Source organism: Oncorhynchus mykiss, chromosome 17 (assembly GCF_057628025.1).
Source record: "Oncorhynchus mykiss isolate SJ-2025 chromosome 17, ASM5762802v1, whole genome shotgun sequence".
NCBI classification, from domain to species: Eukaryota; Metazoa; Chordata; class Actinopteri; order Salmoniformes; family Salmonidae; genus Oncorhynchus; species Oncorhynchus mykiss.
Window position 1 is genome coordinate 61,835,712 of NC_143038.1, and position 26,771 is coordinate 61,862,482.

Sequence of the window (26,771 nt, forward strand, 5' to 3'; positions counted from 1 at the left end):
CTTTATTCTATTTCATTCCTCCATTTCTTGCACACCCAATATGGAAAGGGGTTCCAGATGCAAAAGTAACAGATGTCTCTTTGTAAATTTAAAAAAATATATATAATGGAGGGAGGAGAAATTATTCCCCTGTTTAGGGCCCAGTGTGTATGTAGAGGTTTCCTTCCTCTGTACAGATAATGTTTTGTTTTACAGGTGGGACGCCATGCAGCTGAGGCATGACTACACATTCCTCATTAAGTCACTTAGCTAGTCCAAACCCATGACTCTATTACGGGATGTTGGGATCAGTTTTCAGTCTGTGCACCTTTTTGAAATGTAGCTCTCTAAATGTTGCTTTCTGACCATATCCTCATAAGGCCCAATGCTCTGAGATAAGGAACACTGGTTGATCAAATGTTTATCTCTGAAATGTAACACAAGACATACAGTAACTAAAATCACTTAGTTTCAACTTACAGTTGTCACCATGTATTGAGTATCTATCATAAATAAGATACTGATCAATCCGTGGCAGATCATCACTATAACTCTCAAAGAAAACAGTGTTAGCCTAGCAAGTCTTTTAAGCTACTTTCCAAGCAATTACATATTTGTAGATTTCACATGTATATACACTACCATTCAAAAGTTTGGGGTCAATTGGAAATGTCCTTGTTTTTGAAAGAAAATGAAATTTTTTGTCCATTAAAATAGCATAAAATTGATCATAAATACAGTGTAGACATTGTTAATGTTGTAAATGACTATTGTAGCTGGAAACGGCAGATTTATTATGGAATATCTACATAGGCGTTCAGAGGCCCATTATCAACCATCATTCCTGTGTTCCAAAGGCATGCTGTGTTAACTAATCCAAGTTTATAATTTTAAAAGTATAATTGATCATTAGAAAACCCTTTTGCGATTATGTTAGCACAGCTGAAAACTGTTGTTCTGATTAAAGAAGCAATAAAACTGGCCTTCTTTAGACTAGTTGAGTATCTGGAGCATCAGCATTTGTGGGTTCGATTACAGGCTCAAAATGGTCACAAACAAATAACTTTCTTCTGAAACTTGTCAGTCTATTCTTGTCCTGAGAAATTAAGGCTATTCCATGCGAGAAATTGCCAAGAAACTGAAGAGCTCGTACAACGCTGTGTAGTACACAGGGGCGGCAGGTAGCCTAGTGGTTAGAGCATTGGGCCAGTAACTGAAAGGTTGCTAGATCGAATCCCCAAGGACTGGGAGGCCTCTGTGCACAACGGAGCAAGAGGACAAGTACATTAGAGTGTCTAGTTTTAGAAACAGATGCCTCACAAGTCCTCAACTGGCAGCTTCATTAAATAGTACCCGCAAAACACCAGTCTCAAAGTCAACAGTGAAGAGGCGACTCTGAGATGCTGGCCTTCTAGGCAGAGTTCCAAAGAAAAAGCCTTATATCAGACTTGCCAATAAAACATTAAGAAGGGCAAAAGAACACAGACACTGGACAGAAGAACTGAGCATCCCGGAGTCCTCTTCAGTGTCGACTTTGAGACGTGTGGGGTACTATTTCATTAAGCTGCCAGTTGAGGACTTGTGAGGCGTCTGTTTCTCAAACTAGACACTCTAATGTACTTGTCCTCTTGCTCAGTTGTGCACTGGGGCCTCCCACTCCTCCTTCTATTCTAGTTAAAGACAGTTTGCGCTGTTCTGTGATGGGAGTAGAACACAGCGTTGTACGAGATCTTCAGTTTCTTGGCAATTTCTCGAATGGAATAGCCTTCATTTCTCAGAACAAGAATAGACTGACGAGTTTCAGAAGAAAGTATATATTTTTTTAAATCAGCTGTTTCCAGCTACAATAGTCATTTACAACATTAACAATGTATACACTGTATTTCTGATCAATTTATTGTTTTTTTAATGGACAAAAAATTAGATTTTCTTTCAAAAACGAGGACATTTCTAAGTGACTCCAAACTTTTGAACGGTAGTGTATGTTTTAGCTAAAAATTTAAGCCATCCTTTTTAGATTTTCTAAATGTTCATATAAGATTAAAGCTGCAAATGTTTAACAGTCTGTCTTCAGGTAAATTGCTTTATTTCAAAGAGTGACGTAGCCAAGCCAGCTCTAGTTCACTGCTGCTCTACATTTTCTCACAGAGCCTTTATTCATTTCGTAGAAACTTCCCACTGGGCACAGACATCAATTCAACGTCTATTCCACGTTGGTTCCACGTAATTTCATCGTGGGAAAAACGTAGATTCAACCAGTGTGTTATTATTCACTTTACCTCTTGCTTCGTGGAAAAATGTCTTGAAAAACAAATGTTTCATATCAGACAGGATCGTACAAGGCAACACGGTGCCTGAAGATACTCGGCGCACATAGATTTAAGCCACTAAATATGTGGGCTTCAAAGCGCTGTGGATTTGCCACCCGCATGACTTGACAAAAAGCAGAAAGAGTTGTTTAGGAAATTCTTCAAAAAGTCAGTTAAAGCATTTAAAGCCAGCTCGGCTGAAACCTATTCTACAAAATCTTAGGAATTTCCTACATTTCCCCGACTATTCATGTATCAACTGACCACCCACAGTGGAGCTTCAGATTGATACAAGTACACTCTTAGAGAAAAAGGTTCTGGATAGAACCAATAAGGGTTCTCTGCTTGCTTCATATATGGCACCCTTATTCTTATTCACTGAACTAAAATTTAGAACCCTATATGGATCAAATTTAGGTTCAGTGAAGAACTGAACTGGCTCTATATAGAACCTTTAGGGGTGCCATAAATTAAGCAATTATAGAAACCTTTTTTGGTTCTACCCAGAATCTTTTTTCCTGAGAGTGTATACAACAAAACCACAAGTAAAACTGTTCACCCACAGACAACATCTTCAAGCTGAGTAGCCATATAAGCACACACTCCTTGCAAGTGTTTTTGCTGTCTAATCGTAGTTTTAATCTGCTTCAAGTGGTGATACTAGGGTGTAGTTTGGTCAGTTATCCAGTCCATATATAAACTGTATTCTGCATTTACACACTGTTAAAACACTTGTGTAAATATCTATTATCTTCTGCCATGTAAATCTATCAGACATACTCTAAGGCAGGATGCCTCTGTGAAGGTTAAGCATGTTCTTTTGTTCAGTTGCCCGAGTCAAGAAATAATTAACAAGAGTAGAAGAAGGCAGAAACTGGCTACCACACCCGACATTTTATCTCAGGGTTCATGGGAGTACCCGGTTTGCACTGGAATGCGTCTGAGAATGCTCCAAAATTCTGTAGGGAGCCGAGCACCCTGTGAGAGAAGATAAAGAGTGTTAACAGATTAATGACAGAAAATAGGTTGGAATAGCCAAACGCTACAGTTGGTCGTTACCTGTATTCTAGGGGACTGTGGGAGTCCGTTTTGATGGACTGGCTGGCATATTCAGGCCGATAGGCACCACACCATACCTGGAGGAGGAAGATGTATCACTAATTCATGAATTCAATTTTGACACAATAACAGCAGATACAGTATTACTGTGCCCATAACACATTTATTTTCTGAACTACACCTGTTCGTATTTTACAAGTGAAGAAATTTTGGGACTGAATGTAAACCATAAAATGACGAGGAACATGACATGACAGAGAGAACACCTTAAGGGGTACCAAGTCTTTTTCCCAAGGCGCTGTTCGACAGCCCAACTGAATAATCCCAGCAGGGATTATGCTTGACTTTAGCTTTGACCTGGTTTTGGATGAAGACTGTCAAACACTAGTCTGGCTTTGTTCTGGCCTTGTTTTCCCTGGCACAGTACCGCAGTGGTCTTTATTTTGGCAAAATATTCTGGACCCCTAGGTAGGTAGCTTGATATAATGATCTGGAGTAGTTTTAAACCCCTTGGTCCAACTGTTTATTACTTGAAACCCAAGTATTTAGGAAAATATACAGTTTTGGGGCTTTTGCTGTCAGTGGTCTCTAGACCAGCGTTTCTCAATGGTCCGTGAACAGCAGTGGAGGAAGGGTGGTAATATACACTATATATACACACAAAACTATGTGGACACCCCTTCAAATTAGGGGATTTGGCTATTTCAGACACACCTGTTGCTGACAGTTGTATAAAATCAAGCACACAGACATGAAATCTCCATAGGAAACCATTGGCAGTAGAATAGTCCAGCTTTTTTCCATCTATGTAACATTGCAAAAATCAGAAACTTTCTGTCCAAAAATGATGCAGAAAAATGTATCCATGCTTTTGTTACTTCTAGGTTTGACTCCTGCAATGCTCTACTTTCCGGCTACCCGGATAAAGCACTAAATAAACTTCAGTTAGTGCTAAATACGGCTGCTAGAATCCTGACTAGAACCAAAAGATTTGATCATATTACTCCAGTGCTAGCCTCCCTACACTGGCTTCCTGTCAAGGCAAGGGCTGATTTCAAACCTACAAAGCATTACATGGGCTTGCTCCTACCTATCTCTCTGATTTGGTCCTGCCGTACATACCTACACGTACGCTACGGTCACAAGACGCAGGCCTCCTAATTGTCCCTAGGCAAACAGCTGGAGGCAGGGCTTTCTCCTATAGAGCTCAATTTTTATGGAATGGTCTGCCTACCCATGTGAGAGACGCAAACTCGGTCTCAACCTTTAAGTCTTTACTGAAGACTCATCTCTTCAGTGGGTCATATGATTGAGTGTAGTCTGGCCCAGGAGTGTGAAGGTGAACGGAAAGGCTCTGGAGCAACGAACCGCCCTTGCTGTCTCTGCCTGGCCGGTTCCCCTCTTTCCACTGGGATTCTCTGCCTCTAACCCTATTTCAAGGGCTGAGTCACTGGATTACTGGTGCTCTTTCATGCTGTCCCTAGGAGGGGTGTGTCACTTGAGTGGGTTGAGTCACTGATGTGATCTTCCTGTCTGGGTTGACGCCCCCCCCGGGTTGTGCCGTGGCGGAGATCTTTGTGGGCTATACTCGGCCTCGTCTCAGGATGGTAAGTTGGTGGTTGAAGATATCCCTCTAGTGGTGTGGGGGCTGTGCTTTGGCAAAGTGGGTGGGGTTATATCCTTCCTGTTCGGCCCTGTCCGGGGGTATCATCGGATGAGGCCACAGTGTCTCCTGACCCCTCCTGTCTCAGCCTCCAGTATTTATGCTGCAGTAGTTTGTGTCGGGGGGCTAGGGTCAGTTTGTTATATCTGGAATACTTCTCCTGTCTTATCCGGTGTCCTGTGTGAATTTAAGTATGCTCTCTCTAATTCTCTCTTTCTTTCTCTTTCTCGGAGGACCTGAGCCCTAGGACAATGCCCTGGCATGATGACTCCTTGCTGTCCCCAGTCCACCTGGCCGTGCTGCTGCTCCAGTTTCAACTGTTCTGCCTGTGATTATTATTATTTGACCATGCTGGTCATTTATGAACATTTGAACATCTTGGCCATGTTCTGTTATAATCTCCACCCGGCACAGCCAGAAGAGGACTGGCCACCCCTCATAGCCTGGTTCCTCTCTAGGTTGATCCTAGGTTTTGGCCTTTGTAGGGAGTTTTCCTAGCCACCGTGCTTCTACACCTGCATTGCTTGCTGTTTGGGGTTTTAGGCTGGGTTTCTGTACAGCACTTTGAGATATCAGCTGATGTACGAAGAGCTATATAAATACATTTGATTTGATTTGACTTGAATGGCCTTACTGAAGAGCTCAGTGACTTTGAACGTGGCACCGTCAAATTTCTGCTCTGCCAGAGCTGCCCCGGTCAACTGTAAGTGCTGTTATTGTGAAGTGGAAACATCTAGGAGCAACAACGGCTCAGTCGCAAAGTGATAGGCCACACAAGATCACAGAACAGGACCGATGAAAATCTTCTGTCCTCGGTTGCAACACTCACCGAGTTCCAAACTGCCTCTTGAAATAACGTCAGCACAAGATCTGTTCGTCGGGAGCTTCATGAAATGGGTTTCCATGGCTGAGCAGCCGCACACAAGCCTAAGATCACTATGCCAATGTCAGCGTCAGTGGTGTAAAGCTCACTGCCATTGGACTCTGGAGCAGTAGAAATATGGTCTCTCGAGTGTTGAATCACGCTTCATCATCTGGCAGTCCGACGGACAAATCTGGGTTTGGCGGATGCTAGGAGAACGTTACCTGCCCCAATGCATAATGCTAAATGTAAAGTTTGGTGGAGGAGGAATAATGATCTGGGGCTGTTTTTTATGGTTTGGGCTAGGCCCTTTAGTTCCAGTGAAGGGAAATCTTAACGCTACAGCATACAATTACATTCTAGACGATTCTGTGCATCCAACTTTGTGGATCGCTGACTGCGAGTCAGGCCTAATCGCCCAACATCAGTGCCCGACCTCCCTAATGCTCTTGTGGCTGAAAGTCCCGCAGCAATGTTCCAACATCTAGTGGAAAGCCTTCCCAGAAGAGTGGAGGCTGTTATTGCAGCAAATGGGGGATCAACTCCATATTAATGCCCATGAGTTTTGAATGAGATGTTCGACGAGCAGTTGTCCACGACGAGCAGTTGTCCACGACGAGCAGTTGTCCACGACGAGCAGTTGTCCACGACGAGCAGTTGTCCACGACGAGCAGTTGTCCGACTTACATGTCGTGTAGGTTTTAGGTCCCTGATGCAATAAAGGTTGAGAAACAGTGGTCTACTCCAGACAACTAAATTTATTAAAGGGATGCTTTGGGATTTTGTCAATGAGGCCCTTTATCTACTTCCCCAGAGCCAGAGGAACAAGTGGTTGCAATTTCTATGCTAGTAGATACCCATAGACCTCCAGTCATTGTGCTAACACTAGTAAGCATTGGCTCCCAAAATACCTCTAACTTCCTTCTTACTGGACACAGATACATAAAAATGGTATCCACAAGGGAAAGTAGATAAAGGGACTCATTGCCAAAATCCCGAAGTATCACTTTAAAGTGGTGTTTACTCACTTGTGCAAAGTTAAGAAAGAAAAGTTGTTTGTGGTCCATGTCCAGACCAGGTAAACGATGCTCTTCACCTTCTCTCTCCATCCACTTCATGTAGGCCTGACCACAAACACACAAAAACATTGAAATGTCAAATATAATTACATACTATTTAATCAGAAATCCATTTGTGTTAGAGAGTGGTTCATTGTGTTTTCATTGTGTTGTGGGGGTTGAATGGGTTTTGTGAGGGTGTCACACCTTATAGGCTTGCCGAACTCCTCCGTTGTCAGCGATGTTCTCCCCCAAAGTGCTAATTCCACTGACCTGGGGTCACGCAGAGACAGTCATTAACACACTCACAAAAAATCCTTCATCGTCAATAATCTTTTCTAGTGAAGCTAAAATGAAGTATTAGTCAGTACACATAACTAAATGTTTGATTTTCCTATCCTTCTGCTACAATGGGAAACTCACATTTTGTCCGCCTGCGAGTTTCCAGTTGAAGTTGCCATATTGTTGCACCATGCATTGTGATTGGTCCTTGAAGTGCTCAGCAGAATAATTACTCCACCAGTTAAGCATGTTACCATCCTTATCAAAATTACGGCCTGTTTTTAAAGATAAAACGTGGAATCAATTGTGATGCAGTCTCATTTAAATGTTCCTATTAATTAATACTCTATACTAATCATGACTGTGCAACACATTGGACACAAACATGGACAGTGATATGAGGACTGCCTCACCATTGTCATCAAACCCATGGGTGATCTCATGTCCAATGACCATTCCTATTCCTCCAAAGTTCAGGGCCTGGAGCTGCTGCTTACTGAAGAAAGGAGGCTGCAGGATACCTGCAGGGAATACTAGGATAAAGAACAGAGAGAAATGGACAGAGAACAGATCAGGCCAAATGAACAAAGAGAGTCTATCATTTTGCAACCTTAGGAGCAAGCCAATTAAACAGAATTTCAGCTTCATATCTGACTAATCACCACTTCACATTACCAGTCCATGTGTTTGCGGCATTGTCTGAGTGGAATTCATTGTGGCTTGCGCCCCAACCCCATCTCTTTTAGCCACAAAGCCTGTGTGCACTGGAGCCTGAAACTAGATCCATTCTATCAACAGCGGAAAGCATTACTGCCAGTCATTATTCTCACAATGAGGTTAAAGTGGCAGTGAGACAGAACACCGGTGCACACGGCAGAGAGGTGCTCACATACAGAGAGGGCTCACATACAGAGAGGGCTCACATACAGAGAGGGCTCACATACAGAGAGGTGCTCATATACAGAGAGGGCTCACATACAGAGAGGGCTCACATACAGAGAGGGCTCACATACAGAGAGGGCTCACATACAGAGAGGGCTCACATACAGAGAGGGCTCACATACAGAGAGGTGCTCACATACAGAGAGGGCTCACATACAGAGAGGGCTCACATACAGAGAGGGCTCACATACAGAGAGGTGCTCACTATCAGAGAGGGCTCACATACAGAGAGGGCTCACATACAGAGAGGGCTCACTATCAGAGAGGTCTCACTATCAGAGAGGTGCTCACTATCAGAGAGGGCTCACATACAGAGAGGGCTCACATACAGAGAGGGCTCACTATCAGAGAGGGCTCACATACAGAGAGGGCTCACATACAGAGAGGGCTCACTATCAGAGAGGGCTCACATTCAGAGAGGGCTCACATACAGAGAGGGCTCACATACAGAGAGGGCTCACATACAGAGAGGGCTCACATACAGAGAGGGCTCACATACAGAGAGGGCTCACATACAGAGAGGGCTCACTATCAGAGAGGGCTCACATTCAGAGAGGGCTCACATACAGAGAGGGCTCACATACAGAGAGGGCTCACTATCAGAGAGGGCTCACATACAGAGAGGGCTCACATACAGAGAGGGCTCACATACAGAGAGGGCTCATACCTACAGAGAGGGCTCACATACAGAGAGGGCTCATACCTACAAAAGAGGGCTCATACCTACAGAGAAGGCTCATACCTAGAGAGAGGGCTCATACCTACAGAGAGGGCTCATACCTGCAGAGAAGGCTCACATACCTACAGAAAAGACTCATACATATGGGCTCATAAGACTGTTAAATAGCTAACATAATAGCTTTGAGACTATTTTTGCACTGTGTCTATGCACGCTCACAGGACTCTACACACTCACTCAAACTGACATTCCAATGCACACATATAAACTCTACACACACGCACTCACATACAGTCACCATTTACACTGCTGCTTCTCTAAACCTCATATCCTGATGCCTAGTCACCTTACATGTCTATGGGATTGGAACTGACTTCTTACTTTTTTTCTTCATATTTTAAATGTTTCATTTATTGTGTGTTTATAACCTTGTGTTATTTTTAGTTGTATATTGATATTGATTACTGTATTATTGGGTTTGAAGCTTTCAAGAAAGGCATTTCACTGTACTTCTGCATGTGACATTAAAAGGTGAAACTTCACACAGCATAGCACTCACATCAGAGCCAAACCATAATAGTCACCAGGTGGTCTGTCTGTCAGCTTTCAGTAAGACTACAAATAGACCCAAAGGAATGGCTTGAAGAGTTGTGTAATATTTCACTATGGTTCAGGGGAAGAAATGTTCAATGTAATGTTTAATGTTCTGTATGTAACGTAATATTATTACAACCAAATGCAAACGAGTCCCTATTCAAAATATATCCCTTTTATTTGCTCCAGTTAGCTGCAAGCTGCATGCATTCACATCATTTCTTAAATCAGGAGTTGACTGTTTTATTTGCTCCAGTTAGCTGCATGCATTCACATCATTTCTTAAATCAGGAGTTGACTGTTTTATTTGCTCCAGTTAGCTGCATGCATTCACATCATTTCTTAAATCAGGAGTTGACTGTTTTATTTGCTCCAGTTAGCTGCATGCATTCACATCATTTCTTAAATCAGGAGTTGACTGTTTTATTTGCTCCAGTTAGCTGCATGCATTCACATCATTTCTTAAATCAGGAGTTGACTGTTTTATTTGCTCCAGTTAGCTGCATGCATTCACATCATTTCTTAAATCAGGAGTTGACTATTTTTCAATCATTCAAGAACTTGTAAGAAATAAATCCTTTGCTAGTATAGAAACAAATACTGTAGTCACAATTATAGGTATGTAAGGGATATCCTTAAGTCAGGATTGGCCTGTATGTACTCAGGGAGTAAGGGATATCCTTAAGTCAGGATTGGCCTGTATGTAAGGGAGTAAGGGATATCCTTAAGTCAGGATTGGCCTGTATGTAAGGGAGTAAGGGATATCCTTAAGTCAGGATTGGCCGGCGATAGATAACTTTAGATGGATGACGAAAGATGCAGCCAGTGTGTTGGCTGTTGTCATCTTACCTATCTGGTTTCTGTTTGGTGAGTAGAAAGCATTGACCACAGCAGCACCAATGATCCACCTAGAAAAAAACACTAGAATATAGATCTCACCATTTAAGAGGGAATGTGGAATGTGTACATGTGTTTATGTTTACGTGTGTCTATGTGAGGCTAAATGGATGTATCTTACATGTCTGGGTTGACCGGCTCTCTCAGCTTCTTCAAACTCTTGTGTGCTTCAGCCTGCAGGTTCTCAAGGATGTTCTCAAAGTAGTTCTCCTCGCTAAAGTTCAACTGCAGACAGAGACCAGTTCATCAGAAAAAAATCTAGTCGACAATTTGTACATCCATTTCACTCTGAAAAGGAGGATTTATCATAATCCTTTGAGGCCCAAAGGGGCTAATGTGTGGGCAGGTCTCACAGACATACATGGGCATACTCCTGGTCAAGCTTCAGATTGCTCTCTTCCAGAATGTGGTCAGGATAGCCAATATGCTCCTTAATGGCCATGGCCTGTAACATAGAGCAATAGAACAGTCAGCTGGTAAGTTATTTATTTTACATATTCAAAACACTGATGATGTACAGGTAACTGCCAAAATAATGGAAACACTAGAGTAAATGAGGGATACAAAGTATATTGAAAGCAGGTGCTTCCACACAGGTGTGGTTTCAGAGTTAATTAAGCAATTAATATCATGCTTAGAGTCATGTATAAAAATGCTGTGCAGGCCATTATTTTGGCTACCATGGCCATGCCCCTATAGGATGATAATGTCCCCATCCACAAGGCACAAGTGGACACAATGGTTTGATGAGCATGAAAACAATGTAAACCATATGACATGGCTGTCTCAGTCACCAGATCTCAACCCAATTGAACACTTATGGGAGATTCTGGAGCGGCGCCTGAGAGTGTTTTCCACCACTATCAAATTATGGAATTTCTCATGGAAGAATGGTGTCGCATCCCTCCAATAGAGTTCCGGACCCTTGTAGAACCGATGCCAAGGTGCTTTGAAGCTGGTGGTGGCCCAACACCCTATTAAGACACGTTATGAATTTGTTTCTATTATTTTGCAGCTAGCTGTACATTGTATGTTTGTACCTTCTCTCTTGCTTTTTCCTTAGACTGGTCATCCATCCAGCTCAACTCCTCTAGCGTCTCCACGTACGCTTCCTGGATCTTACTGATGAGGTCACTAACCTGCCCACACAAAGAGATAATATATTAATTTACAGGGAAAGCAAACACAAACACACACACAAAGTGCAGACTAAACTGCTGTAGTGACAGTGATTATAGAAGCCGGAGCAGATTTTCCTGTTTTGTCTGCATCCTGTCTACAGGAGTGACTCACCATGCGTTTACTCTCGCCAGCAAAGGTCTCTCGCACATACAGAGCCCCCACTGCGTTCTCCATGCTGCCCTGGACGTAACGCACACAGTCTCTCCACCGCGCCTCCTCTACTGTCGTCCCATACAGGGCCTGACCACACAGACAGACCGTCAAAGTTCCCACACGTTTATACATGAATGAGCTTTTCAATGTGTCTGTTTCTAAGGGCTCATTAAATCTGTATCGTTGAAGTGTTACAGATTGCGCAATATACATTTTAAGGTAATTTCCAATTGAGCCGACATATGCATGCAGCGTTTACCGTGAACGCATTCTTCGCTATCGCGGGAACATTGCCTTTGAATTTCAATCACAATGTAATGCTGAATTTATTTCCACGATATGGATTGAATGGAGCCCTCAGGGTGCTCCTAGATGTGCTCATATCTCTGTCTCACCTTTCTATAGTGTGCCCTGGCATCTTTGAAGCGTCGACTAAGGCTGCTGACTCTCTCCATGACAACCTGCCAGGTGAGGTAGTTCTGCATGGTTCTGGAGGAGGAGACATTTCACCCAATAATGTCCCTCAATCACTCAACCAATGGATTTACTGTATGTGACACACAGCGCTAGGTGATGCAACCACAAATCTAAAAAGGTTTCCAAAAGGGTTCTTCGGCTGTCCCCATAAGATAACCATTTTTGGTTCCAGGTAGAACCCTTTTGGTTTCTTTTTAGAACCCTCTGGGGAAAGGGTTTTACATGGAACCCAACAGAGTTCTGCCTGAAGCCGAATAACCATTTTGTTTTAGGTTCTAGATAACACCTTTTTGTTCTAAGAGTGTACCGTTCTGCATGACTCACATGATAAATCACAGTAGATAAAATATAGATAGAGGCAAATTTTAACTACACATCATCAGCTCTGACCTGACAGTGTGTTTGGAGAGCACTTTGTTCATCTTATCCAGGTAAGGGGAGCTATAGACCACCACCTCCTCTTCCAGCTGTACCTTCACAGCCACGCTGGACAACACACCACGCACAAACCTTGTCCAGTTAAAACCCTGGGAGAAATAGCATTTTTGTTAGTAATATTAGTCTGAGGCTTGCTCTGCAATCTACAAGTGCATTTTGTAGCGATCTTAACCTAACAACTAGCGACCTCGTCAAGAAGCTCTGACGTAATGGCTAAGGTGTTGGGTTGACAGTCGCTGGACCCGAGGCAACCCCCAAATGTACTACATTGGTGTCAGAAGTAGGATGGTGCCTGTGAGGCCATCGGAATGGCGTGTACATGTGAGGGACTTGGTATAGAGAAGCGTGGGAACACGCTCTCCCGACAGAAGGGGGTATTGTAACTGACTCAAACGTAAACCAACAAGATCATCAAGGGGTTTGGACCTCTTAACGTAACGGTTAAGGTGTTGGCTTGACAGTCGCTGGACCAGGGCTCGAGTCCCAGTCGTGGCTACCCCCCGAATTCGCTACAATATATATATATATATAGTATAAAACATTGTCTACTTTATATAGACAATGCCATTAGATTTAGGTTTATCCACTGGAGATCACTAGAGTTGAAGCACTTACGTTGAGATTGAAGGACTCCTGCAGCTCAGTCAGGGTCATCTTTTTGTAGAGAATCGTGACATCCTGCCGCTCCTCAGCAGGGGATGTGGCCTTTGACATGACAAGACAGAAAGCATAGGCCTACAGTCATGTCTGATGCATTGAAATGTAAGGTGACAAACACTGTAATTAGCCATAATGTTGATCGATTCAAGTTTTTAACATGAAGATGACATGTAGTACAGTTTAGTTGATTTCATCCGACTCTATTAGATGTTTCTTGTTGAAGACTAATTAATTTAATAAGAGGGGATAAATCCACCTCATTTGTGTTCTTGTCTCTTTTTAACTTTTGTCACAGTTCCGGTTCCTGTTGTGACAGGCCGGCACTCACATTTGCAATATCTGTTTCCAGCTCCAGCACTTGCACCATCTCCTCGACCACACGATCATCTTCCTGGGTCAAGTTCCTGTCTTCCCGGGCAATCCTCACCATGGAAACCATGAACTGCAGGTAGGCCTCTCGAACCTAAAGAGCCACATGACACATACATACAAAGATGACCTTGTCTTTTCCAGTGCAATGACATTAACAATACATTAATACACAATACTGTTTATGAAAGTACCCTTTTGTAGTTTCCATCATTGAAGTAATACTCTCTGGATGGCATTCCTAGTCCTGGCTGGTCAATCTGTAAAATAAAAACAGACTTGTAAGTTTTCTTACCACCCAATCAGAATGGGAGAAGATTTAATTAAAAAAAACACAAGCACTGAACTATTGGAACATTGCGTATTCAAACACTGTCCTTACGTAGATGATGTGGCGCCGGGAGTCGCGGTCATCAGTCCACACATACATATCCAGCAGGACCTTCTTGTGGTAACGAGAGATGAGGGTGGCTAGAGTGTCCTCCAGGCTCCAGGCCTCCTCTGGGATAAAACAATTAAACAATTAAACATAAATACAGTACCAGTCAAAAGTTTGAATACAGCTACTCATTCAAGGGAGTTTCAATTTCTACATTATAGAATAACAGTGAATACATCAAAACTATGAAATAACACCTATGGAATCATGTAGTAACCAAAATAGTGTTAAACAAATCCAAATACACTACCGGTCAAAGGTTTTAGAACACCTACTCATTCAAGGGTTTTTCTTTATTTTTTACTATTTTCTACATTGTAGAATAATAGTGAATACATCAAAACTATGAAATAACACAAATGGAAGCATTTAGTAAACAAAAAAGTGTTAAACAAATCAAAATATATTTTATATTTGAGATTCTTCAAAGTAGCCACCCTTTGTCTTGATGACAGCTTTGCACACTCTGTGTATTCTCTAAAACCAGCTTCACCTGGAATGCTTTTCCAACAGTCTTGAAGGAGTTCCCTCATATGCTGAGCCCTTGTTGGCAGCTTTTCCTTCACTCTGCAGTCCAACTCATCCCAAACCATCTCAATTGGGTTGAGGTCAGATGATTGTGGCAGTCAGGTCATCTGATGCAGCACTCCATCACTCTCCTTCTTGGTCAAATAGCCCTTACACTGCCTGGAGATGTGTGGATCATTGTCCTGTTGAAAAACTAATTATTGTGGGACTAAGTGAAAACCAGATGGGATGGCGTGTCGCTGCAGACTGATGTGCTAGCCATGCTGGGTAAGTTTACCTTGAATTCCACCACAGACAGTGTCACCAGAAAAGCACCCCCACACCATCACACCTCCTCCTCCATGCTTCACGGTGGGAACCGCACATGCGGAGATCCTCCATTCACCTACTCCGCATCTCACAAAGACAGGGCAGTTGGAACCAAAAATCTCACATTTGGACTCATCAGACCAAAGGATAGATTTCCACCGGTCTAATGTCCATTGCTCGTGTTTCTTGGCCCAAGCAAGTCTCTTCTTATTATTGGTGTCCTTTTAGTAGTAGTTTCTTTGCTACTACTAAAGTAGTAATTCGACCATGAAGGCCTGATTTATGCAGTCTCCTCTGAACAGTTGATGTTGAGATGTGTCTGTTAGTTGAACTCTGTGAAGCATTTATTTGGCTGCAATCTGAGGTGCAGTTAACTCGAATGAACGTATCCTCTGCAGCCAAGGTAACTCTGGGTCTTCCATTCCTGTGGCGGTCCTCATGAGAGCCAGTTTCATCATAGCACTTGATGGATTTTGCGACTGCACTTGAAGAAACTTTCAAAGTTCTTGAAATGTTCCACATTGACTGACCTTCATGTCTTAAAGTAATGATGGACTGTTGTTTCTCTTTGCTTATTTGAGCTGCTCTTGCCATAATATGGACTTGGTCCATATTAGGGCTATGTTCTGTATACCACCCCTACCTTATTGCAACACAACTGATTGGCTGAAATGCATTAAGAAGGAAAGACATTCCACAAATGAACTTTTAACAAGGCACACCTGTTAATTGAAATGCATTCCAGGTGATTACCTCATGAAGCTGGTTGAGAGAATTCCAAGAGTGTGCAAAGCTGTCATCAAGGCAAAAGGGTGGCTTTTTTGAAGAATCTTAAATATAAAATATATTTTGATTTGTTTAACACTTTTTTGGTTACTACATGATTCCATATGTGTTATTTCATAGTTTTGATGTCTTCAATATTATTCTACAATGTAAAAAAAAACAATAAAAATAAAGAAAACCCCTTAAATGAGTAGGTGTGTCCAAACTTTTGACTGATTGTGTACATTAAATCTAACATTCAACATCTGGTTGGCAGAGATTAGACTGACTACCTCTCACACAGCCAAGTTTAGATGGCCACTGCCACACAATTTACAGTGCAGTCATAAATCTGTCTGTGCAGATGCACCAGATGCACTTCCACGTTGTAAATTCTGTTTGAGAACCTACATTTAATTACACTGGCGGCAGTCTGGTTTAGGGCAGAGAAAAGCGGTCTATTTTAAGAATCAGTCACAGTCCTGATTGGGAAGCTGCCCACTCAACACATCCACCCCCCCGTCACTACACCTGACTGCCCTTCAGTAGAGCCAGGGGGGCCCGCCTGGATGACCATGTCACATGTCACTCACAATCATATCACTCATCATTTCAGTTGGTGGACGTGGGACCAGAAGTCCCCACAACAATAGTAAACTAACAAATATTGGACCAACTGGGGAGTTTTTGTTAGTCGCCACAAAGTCAAATGCTATTTCTAGGGCGTTTAGGGTTAAGGTTAGAATTAGTGTTAGGGTTAGAATTACATTTAGGAGCTAGGGTTAGGAGCTAGGGTTAGGTTTAGGGTTAGGGTTAAGGTTAGGTTTTGGGGTTACGGTTAGGGTTAGGTTTTGGGTGAAGGTAATGGTTAGAATTAGGGTTAGGTTTAGGGTTAGAGGTCAGAGAAAATAGGATTTTGAATGGGACTGAATTGTGTTTCCCCACATGGTAAGTTATACAACACTGTGTGTGTATCAGTACCAGTAGTGCTGTTCCAGTCCTCTGAGGCAGCCGGCCAGTCTCCTATGCTGTCAATGAGAAGCATGAGTGGCTGGGAGTCGCGCTGCTCTATCAGAGCTACAGAAGACAACACGACACTATTAGCAACACACTGTCAGTCAATCTTACATACAGTACTGTTAATGAATGTTACAGAGTATGCAGCTGATTCCGAGACCAAACGTCTGTGTAATAATGTTAGTTTGGAGTTTGGTTGAGAGGAGCCCTACTCACTCTCATTCATGCAGGAGCTGTAGAGAGTTTTGGCCTTCTTGAAGGCGTCACGGTCCTGATCACTCTCAGTCTCAAAAACTCCTGTGAGGAGACGACCAACAGAAACAAAAATGTACCTCATTCTGTCTAGTGATGTGATCTAACACAGAAAATAGATTTGATCCTGTAAAAAACACCGTATCTGAGCATAGGTCTCTTTTCCCGCACAATGGCTGACCCTGAGGTTCCCATGGAAACATGTCGCTGTCTGACCTTTGAGCACAATCTCCAGCCTGTCTCTGAGGATGTCGAAGACACTGTGACGGGAGCTGGTCTCTGGGATGACATGACGCTCCAGCCAGCCCCCACAAGCATATTGGTAGAAGTTCTGACACGGCTCCACCGTCGCATCCATGTTCTGCAAGAGACGAGCGGCTGTGGAGGGTAAAGTCAGCGGAGGACGGATAGGGGAGAATGTGAATAACATAGAAGGAAAGGGAATAATTATGATGCAGTTATCTGTTATGTTGATATAAATTGAGTGATGAGTTTTGTTTTTGGAGGACGGACAACCCCATATGCAGACGGAACTGCTCACCTGATGTGACGCACTCAGGAGTTGTGCAAACATTGCTGGGGCCAGAACGATACTTCTGCCCTGAAAACATCCAAAAAATAAATACTATTGTCATTCCTGGCAGAGAGTAGGAATTTATTAGCAGCAGCATCAAGGGATTTTAGATTTCTCTGGCAAATCCTTGCTTGATACTGTCTGTCTGTCTGTCTGTCTGTCTGTCTGTCTGTCTGTCTGTCTGTCTGTCTGTCTGTCTGTCTGTCTGTCTGTCTGTCTGGTCTCTGAAATGGCTGTGTCAGCAATGACTCTGTTCTCCTCGCTTTTGTCCGACACTGCTGATGAGGCAGCAGAGGGAATTAAAAGGGGATCATTCTCTGTCCAGTTTACATCGTACCGTATCCTATAACATATAAACACATACAGTATTTCAACTGTGTCAAGACTCACCCTCAGTGACTGAGCTCCTTGACACACCAGGTCTATTGGACCGCTCTGCATTGGAGATGAAAAGACACTAAAAACACTTGTTCAGAGCAGGTACTGTACCTAGTACACACATGAAGCTGGTGGCACCTTAATTGGGGAGGACGGGCTCTTGGTAATGGCTGGAGCGGAATAGGTGGAATATTATCAAATACAGTGCCATTCCATTTGCTCTGTTCCAGCCATTATTATGAGCCGTCCTCCCCTCAGCAGCCTCCACTGCTAGTACAGTAGGCTAGAACTCGTTGAATAATTGTATTCTGAAAATTGGTTGCCTATTTATGCCTCAATAGATTTCACAAAACACTCTGGAATAGCTGTCAAAAGATGCTGATAACGTTTTCTGTTACTCTCCTATTTTAATAACCTACTGCTTGAATGTGCTTTCAAACAATACAAATTATAACATAAACACCTGAAACATCACACATGCTATGGTATTTCTTCAGTCATTTCCAGTGAGGTGAGTGTAATTAGTGGAGGTCAAACTCTATTTTTATTGTAACTGGGTTGAGCCTACCTCTCAGAGCCGATGTGTAGAGGACTATCAGTCCAGCTAGGGCACAGCTGACCAGCAACAACAGCACAGACAGCCCAATCTCTGCAACAGTCCAACGACGCTTCCCTGGTTTGGTAGATTTTTCCATGATGTCCATTTGGCTTTCGGATTTGCCCATTCTCAGCTCTCCGGGCTCTCTGGAAAAGTAGTGTGGAGAGTGACAGGAACGGGGTACAGCCAGAGAGCGTGCGGTGCGTCCCTGCGTGTGAGTGGGCTGTGTAAACTGATGCAGTGCAACGCCAGTCGCTCAAGTGACCTAGAGCGAGTGAGAAAAACATAGTTGAACCTTTGACTTATCTCTTCTCCATATGAAAGTGTCTCCTTTCTATGCTAATAGTCTAATCAATCACACACTTCCACAGTTCCATTACTGCGCAACATTGCAATGAAATTATTTTACGTGTCAAATACATGGTGTTCCCTTGACTGCTGCTGTGATGTGGTATTGAACCAGCCTTAGCTGACACTGCATGACAAATTGTGATCTCGGGTGGGGTACTTCGCTATTTTCTGAAAATTACGAGGTTGGGACATAGAGTAAGATTTGTTAAATTAGACTTGAGACATTTTTAGCCTTGCAAGTGGTCCTTTTAGGCCTATGTTAGATATAAAGTCGGTTTCTTACAGCATTTTTAATGGAATTATGAATTTGTGCATTTAGATTTTAAAAAATTATAGACCTAACTGAATAGGTGTAATGTGGCCCTTTATAATTCTACAGTTGGCTGTACACTTCTCTACAACATGCTTCCAGAGCAATATTTCCTCATCATCGCAATGTTTCATTTGAACACAATATTGCAAATGAGCATTTCTGGGGAACAAACCCTCAATTACTAATACCTTTCGGCATCACTTTGCATATATTCACTTATCGGCACCTGTTCCTAATATACCAGCCTCCTCCTATACCAGCCTCCTCCTATACCAGCCTCCTCCTATACCAGACTCCTCCTATACCAGCCTCCTCCTATACCAGCCTCCTCCTATACCAGCCTCCTCCTATACCAGACTCATCCTATACCAGCCTCCTCCTATACCAGCCAACTCCTATACCAGCCTCCTCCTATACCAGACTCCTCCTATACCAGCCTCCTCCCATACCAGACTCCTCCCATACCAGCCTCCTCCTATACCAGACTCCTCCCATACCAGACTCCTTCTATACCAGCCTCCTCCTATACCAGCCTCCTCCTATACCAGCCTCCTCCTATACCAGACTCCTCCTATACCAGCCTCCTCCCATACCAGACTCCTCCCATACCAGCCTCCTCCTATACCAGACTCCTCCCATACCAGACTCCTTCTATACCAGCCTCCTCCTATACCAGCCTCCTCCTATACCAGACCCTCCTATACCAGACTACTCCTATACAAGCCTCCTCCCATACCAGACTCCTCCTATACCAGCCTCCTCCTATACCAGCCTGCTCCTATACCAGACTCCTCCTATACCAGCCTCCTCCAATGCCAGACTCCTCCAATACCAGACTCCTAGTATACCAGACTCCTCCTATACCAGCTTCCTCCTATACCAGCCTCCTCCTATACTAGACTCCTCCAATACCAGCCTCCTCCCATACCAGCCTCCTCCTATACCAGACTCCTCCAATACCAGCCTCCTCCCATACAAGCCTCCTCCTATACCAGACTTCTCCAATACCAGCCTCCTCCTATACCAGACTCCTCCAATACCAGCCTCCTCCTATACCAGACTCCTCCAATACCAGCCTCCTCCTATACCAGCCTCCTACTATACCAGACTACTCCTATACCAGCCTCCTCCTATACCAGCCTCCTCCTATACCAGCCTCCTCCAATACCAGCCTCCTCCTATACCAGCCTCCTCCAATACCAGACTCCTCCAATACCAGCCTCCTCCTATACCAGACTCCTCTTATAACAGCCTCCTCCAATACCAGCCTCCTCCTATACCAGACTCCTCCAATACCAGCCTCCTCCAATACCAGCCTCCTCCAATACCAGCCTCCTCCTATACCAGCCTCCTCCTATACCAGACTCCTCCAATAGCAGCCTCCTCCCATACCAGAGTCCTCCAATAACAGCCTCCTCCAATACCAGCCTCCTCCTATACCAGCCTCCTCCAATACCAGCTTCCTCCTATACCAGCCTCCTCCAATACCAGCCTCCTCCTATACCAGCCTCCTCCAATACCAGCCTCCTCCTATACCAGACTCCTCCTATACCAGCCTCCTCCCATACCAGACTCCTCCCATACCAGCCTCCTCCTATACCAGACTCCTCCCATACCAGACTCCTTCTATACCAGCCTCCTCCTATACCAGACTCCTCCTATACCAGCCTCCTCCTATACCAGCCTCCTCCTATACCAGACTCCTCCTATACCAGCCTCCTCCTATGCCAGACTCCTCCAATACCAGACTCCTCCTATACCAGACTCCTCCTATACCAGCTTCCTCCTATACCAGCCTCCTCCTATACCAGACTCCTCCAATACCAGCCTCCTCCCATACCAGCCTCCTCCCATACCAGACTCCTCCAATAACAGCCTCCTCCCATACAGGCCTCCTCCTATACCAGCCTCCTCCTATACCAGACTCCTCCAATACCAGCCTCCTCCCATACCAGCCTCCTCCCATACCAGACTCCTCCAATACCAGCCTCCTCCTATACCAGACTCCTCCCTTACCAGCCTCCTCCAATATCAGCCTCCTCCCATACCAGCCTCCTCCCATACCAGACTCCTCCAATACCAGCCTCCTCCTATACCAGCCTCCTCCTATACCAGACTCCTCCAATACCAGACTCCTCCAATACCAGCCTCCTCCTATACCAGCCTCCTCCTATACCAGACTCCTCCAATACCAGCCTCCTCCTATACCAGACTCCTCCTATACCAGACTCCTCCCATACCAGACTCCTCCCATACCAGACTCCTCCAATAACAGCCTCCTCCAATACCAGCCTCCTCCTATACCAGACTCCTCCAATACCAGCCTCCCCCAATACCAGCCTCCTCCAATACCAGCCTCCTCCTATACCAGCCTCCTCCTATACCAGACTCCTCCAATAGCAGCCTCCTCCCATACCAGAGTCCTCCAATAACAGCCTCCTCCAATACCAGCCTCCTCCTATACCAGCCTCCTCCAATACCAGCCTCCTCCTATACCAGCCTCCTCCAATACCAGCCTCCTCCTATACCAGCCTCCTCCAATACAAGCCTCCTCCTATACCAGACTCCTCCTATACCAGCCTCCTCCCATACCAGACTCCTCCCATACCAGCCTCCTCCTATACCAGCCTCCTCCTATACCAGACTCCTCCCATACCAGACTCCTTCTATACCAGCCTCCTCCTATACAGCCTCCTCCTATACCAGCCTCCACCTATACCAGCCTCCTCCAATACCAGCTTCCTCCAATACCAGCCTCCTCCTATACCAGACTCCTCCAATACCAGACTCCTCCCATACCAGACTCCTCCAATAACAGCCTCCTTCAATACCAGCCTCCTCCTATACCAGACTCCTCCAATACCAGCCTCCTCCAATACCAGCCTCCTTCAATACCAGCCTCCTCCTATACCAGCCTCCTCCTATACCAGACTCCTCCAATAGCAGCCTCCTCCCATACCAGAGTCCTCCAATACCAGCCTCCTCCTATACCAGCCTCCTCCAATACCAGCCTCCTCCCATACCAGCCTCCTCCAATACCAGCCTCCTCCAATACCAGTCTCCTCCTATACCAGACTCCTCCAATAGCAGCCTCCTCCCATACCAGAGTCCTCCAATAACAGCCTCCTCCAATACCAGCCTCCTCCTATACCAGCCTCCTCCTATTCCAGCCTCCTCCAATACCAGCCTCCTCCTATACCAGCCTCCTCCAATACCAGCCTCCTCCTATACCAGCCTCCTCCAATACCAGCCTCCTCCAATACCAGCCTCCTCCAATACCAGCCTGCTCCTATACCAGCCTGCTCCTATACCAGTCTCCTCCAATACCAGCCTCCACCCATACCAGCCTCCTCCAATACCAGCCTCCTCCTATACCAGCTTCCTCCAATACCAGCCTCCTCCAATACCAGCTTCCTCCAATACCAGCCTCCTCCAATACCAGCCTCCTCTTATAACAGCCTCCTCCAATACCAGCCTCCTCCCATACCATCTTCTTCCCATACCAGCCTCCTCCAATACCAGCCTCCTCCCATACCAGCTTCTTCCCATACCATTCTCCTCCAATACCAGTCTCCTCCTATACCAGCCTCCTCCCATATCAGTTTCCTCCCATACCAGCCTCCACCCATACCAGCCTCCTCCCATACCAGCCTCCACCCATACCAGAATCCTCCCATACCAGCATCCTCCAATGCCAGCCTCCTCCAATACCAGCCTCCTCCCATACCAGCCTCCTCCAATACCATCTCCTCCCATACCGCCTCCTCCCACATCGGCCTCCTCCCACACCAGCCTCCTCCAATACCGGTCTCCTCCCATACCATTCTCCTCCCATACACGCCTCCTCCAATACCAGTCTCCTCCAATACCAGCCTCCTCTTATACAAGCCTCCTCCAATACCAGCCTCCTCCAATACCAGCCTACTCCCTTACAAGCCTCCTCCCATACCATTCTCCTCCCATACAAGCCTCCTCCAATACCAGCCTGTTGCATACTTTCTCTAGATGACTTCTATTAGGAGTGACAGGAGGCAGGGCTGTAAATAAGAGGTTCATGTCTCTGTGCCCCAGTAACTCCTCTTGATGAATACTCATGGGCACATGTCTGGCACTGCTGTGATGGATGACTGGGGGGAAAGAGGAGGGGGAGGATGGAGGGGGAGGATGAAGAGGAGGGAGGATGGAGGGGAGGGAGGAGGGGAGGATGGAGGGGGGAAGATGGAGGATGGATGGGGGAGGATGGAGGGGAGGGAGGGAAGATGGAGGGGTAGAGGGCGGGAGGATGGAGGGACAGGATGGAGGCGGGGGAGGATGGAGGGGAGGAAGGATGGAGGGGGAGGGAGGATGGAGGGGAGGATGGAGGGACAGGATGGAGGCGGGGAGGATGGAGGGGAGGGAGGATGGAGGGGTAGAGGAGGGGAGGATGGAGGGAGAGGATGGAGGGGAGGGAGGATGGAGGGGTAGAGGAGGGGAGGATGGAGGGGAGGATGAAGAAGAGGGAGGATGGAGGGGAGGGAGGAGGGGAGGATGGAGGGGGAGGATGAAGAGGAGGGAGGATGGAGGGGAGGGAGGAGGGGAGGATGGAGGGGGGGAGATGGAGGATGGATAGGGGATGATGGAGGGGAGGGAGGGAAGATGGAGGGGTAGAGGACGGGAGGATGGAGGGACAGGATGGAGGCGGGGGAGGATGGAGGGGAGGGAGGATGGAGGGGGAGGGAGGATGGAGGGGAGGATGGAGGGGAGGATGGAGGGAGAGGATGGAGGGGAGGGAGGATGGAGGGGTAGAGGAGGGGAGGATGGAGGGAGAGGATGGATGCAGGGGAGGGAGGATGGAGGGGGAGGATGTAGGAGATGGAGGATGGAGGGGTAGAGGAGAGGAGGATGGAGGGGGAGGATGGAGGGGTGGAGGGCTAGAGGAGGGGAGGATGGAGGGGAGGATGGAGGGCTAGAGGAGGGGAGGATGGAGGGGAGGATGGAGGGCTAGATGAGGGGAGGATGGAGGGGGAGGATGGCATACTGTTGTATGTTGGAGGAGCTGCAGGTCTTCACTGCCCATCTCTAATAGATTGGCAAAAGCTGTCTGTCTCTATTTCAGAGCTGCGTGTCTCTGTTGCATTGGTCTGAAGCCGAAAAAGAAAGGAAATTCACAGGAGCACCACAATGCCTACTCCACCCATGCTCTACCAAGGTTTTCCAGCACCACAATGCCTACTCCACCCATGCTCTACCAAGGTTTTCCAGCACCACAATGCCTACTCCACCCATGCTCTACCAAGGTTTTCCAGCACCACAATGCCTACTCCACCCATGCTCTACCAAGGTTTTCCAGCACCACAATGCCTACTCCACCCATGCTCTACCAAGGTTTTCCAGCACCACAATGCCTACTCCACCCATGCTCTACCAAGGTTTTCCAGCACCACAATGCCTACTCCACCCATGCTCTACCAAGGTTTCGGTAATAATAACAATAATAATAAGTAATTGATATTTTTTATATATTTAGATATTGCATATTTGATATCTAATAGTGATTTGATTGTATTGTCATCAAGGACCTTCTTCTAAATCAGTTTTCTCACTAATGGTGGTGCTCATGTATGCATTCAATTCCGTTGATATAGGTATTACCCTCATACGTCTTGAAGAATAGATTAGATTTAGTCATCTAGAAAAGAGTCCTTCTATTTAGGCCATGAGCCATGAGACTTGAGCACCATGCGCAGCGTTTCACTTAGTGAATGAGAGCAATGATGCAGTGTTATGGTGTGGATCTGTATGTGTCAAAAGGAAACCTTCGGGTGGAAAATGTAATGGATTAAAATGTTCCTTTTTCTAAAGATATTTTCTCATTAGTTTGGATGACATGTTCGGTGATTGGTACCGTAGCTACTTCTCTAAACTCTCCACTCTGTGCCAGTGTGTCAGGTCAACAGTGTGAACAGTGTATGAACAGTCTAATATGCTCACATCTAGACATATTGCTTTGTTTATAACTGTATAATTACATAGAAAATATAACATTGTAATATTTCAACTATTTTGAATTGTTGTCTAGTAGTTTGCTAAAATGACATTTCAGGTGGAGTTGGAGGTATTTGTTGGATGCACAAACATAGAATTCATGGTTGAAATAATCCATGTGGTAGTCGACACACACGATACAGTTTTCATTCAAAATAGAACAGAAAAGTGTTTTCTGACTGGGAGCAAAATGAGACATATATTTTGTCATCTAAATTAAATGACCAGCAAAGATCTTACAAATGAGACTCCAGTTTAAATCCTATGAAAAGCTGAAGCTATAGCAGCTATGAAGGTATACCTGTGTATGAACCTGTCCTGGTACAAGGTGTTCAGAGGTGTGTAGCGAGGGAGTGCCTGTGAGGCAGTGCTCCTTACCTGTATCTGGTCAGTAGAACTCCCTGAGACGTCCCTTACAGCAGGCTGTATTTCCCAGACACCCCTACTGAGCTGTCACCCAGAGCTGGTGTGTGGAGAAATGAGGCTGTGGAACTGGATACTGGAGAGATACTATCTGGTCCAGTTCGCAGCTCAGGGAGTGTGTGTGTGTGAGAGAGAGAGAGAGACAGAGTGAGAGAGTGAGAGAGTGAGTGAGATAGAGATAGAGAGGGGGGGGGGTGAAAGAGTGAGAGATGGAGGGAGGGGAGGGGTATAGGGAGAGATGGTAGCAGGCTGCCAGTGAGATAGTGAGAGTGATAATAAGAAATCATGAGGAGATGAAGACTGTTGGGAGGGGGACAGAGAGAGAGAGAGAGAATGGGAGAGAGAGAGAATGGGAGAGAGAGAGAGAGAGAGAATGGGAGAGAGAGAGAGAGAGAGAGAGAGAGAAAGAGAGAGAGAGACAAACAGACAGACAGACAGACAGACAGACAGACAGACAGACAGACAGAGAGAGAGAGAGAGAGAGTAAAGGAGAGCGAGAAGCAGAAGAGGGGATAGGAAGATCGCAGTAGGCATCAGTTTCCTCCTCAGTGTTTCATTTTCTCACAGAGGTTTCTATTGAAGGTTCCCAGCTGCTGAGTGAATCAGTGAAAAGGACAAAGGGATGCTGAGAGACGGGAAGCTGCCTGGGAGAGCAACTGGAGAAAAGCATGGCTTACAGGATTCTGCAGAGGGAGTATAGGGAATGTAATGTAGGGAACGTAATATAATGTCTCTTTCGTGTCCCAGGTGGAATGAGCAGGTTAAAACCATGTTGCCCCTCTCATGGCTCTACCCTCCAGCCCCAGCCCCAGCCCCAGGGAGGGCACTACTGCTTGGGGGAAGTTAGTTAGCTGCTGCCTGGTGCTGCTGCTGGCTGAGACATGAACCCTGCCCTGGTGTCAGATTGAAATGGCGTGGCGCCCAGGCTCATTATCAGGCTGATTAACCACAGTAATGAACTGATATTAGAGAGATAGCTGGTCACAGTGTCTCCCACTAACATCCTTCTTCATTCACAAGGTGGCACTCAAAGAAATAGGCTACATAGTGCATATGGCTGGGGAGTGTGAAACAGACAGAGGGCTATAGTTACTAAATGTATGAGATCTCACAGCAATATTTGTATTCCATTCCATTAGAAATGGGTCCTTGTGTCAAATATTCTATTGTTATGCCCTGAGCATGGGAAATCGAGTT

General features: G+C 45.4%; 1 protein-coding gene across 1 annotated transcript; it reads right to left on the reverse strand.

The window, feature by feature from the left end:
• Positions 1-2,034: 2,034 nt before the first annotated feature.
• Positions 2,035-25,845, reverse strand: LOC110494625 (membrane metallo-endopeptidase-like 1). The gene is made up of 24 exons (XM_036948232.2): positions 25,530-25,845; positions 18,434-18,728; positions 17,878-17,922; positions 17,455-17,514; positions 17,130-17,291; positions 16,878-16,958; positions 16,626-16,721; positions 13,986-14,104; positions 13,798-13,863; positions 13,563-13,697; positions 13,190-13,279; positions 12,527-12,663; positions 12,055-12,148; positions 11,618-11,746; positions 11,365-11,463; positions 10,686-10,769; positions 10,446-10,549; positions 10,277-10,335; positions 7,626-7,745; positions 7,354-7,487; positions 7,138-7,203; positions 6,901-6,996; positions 3,348-3,424; positions 2,035-3,266 (listed from the first exon to the last, which is right to left on the reverse strand). The coding sequence occupies exons 2-24, from the start codon at positions 18,588-18,590 to the stop codon at positions 3,167-3,169; spliced, it is 2,310 nt and encodes a 769-aa protein (XP_036804127.1). The 5' UTR covers positions 18,591-18,728; positions 25,530-25,845; the 3' UTR covers positions 2,035-3,166.
• Between the last annotated feature and the right edge of the window lie 926 nt (positions 25,846-26,771).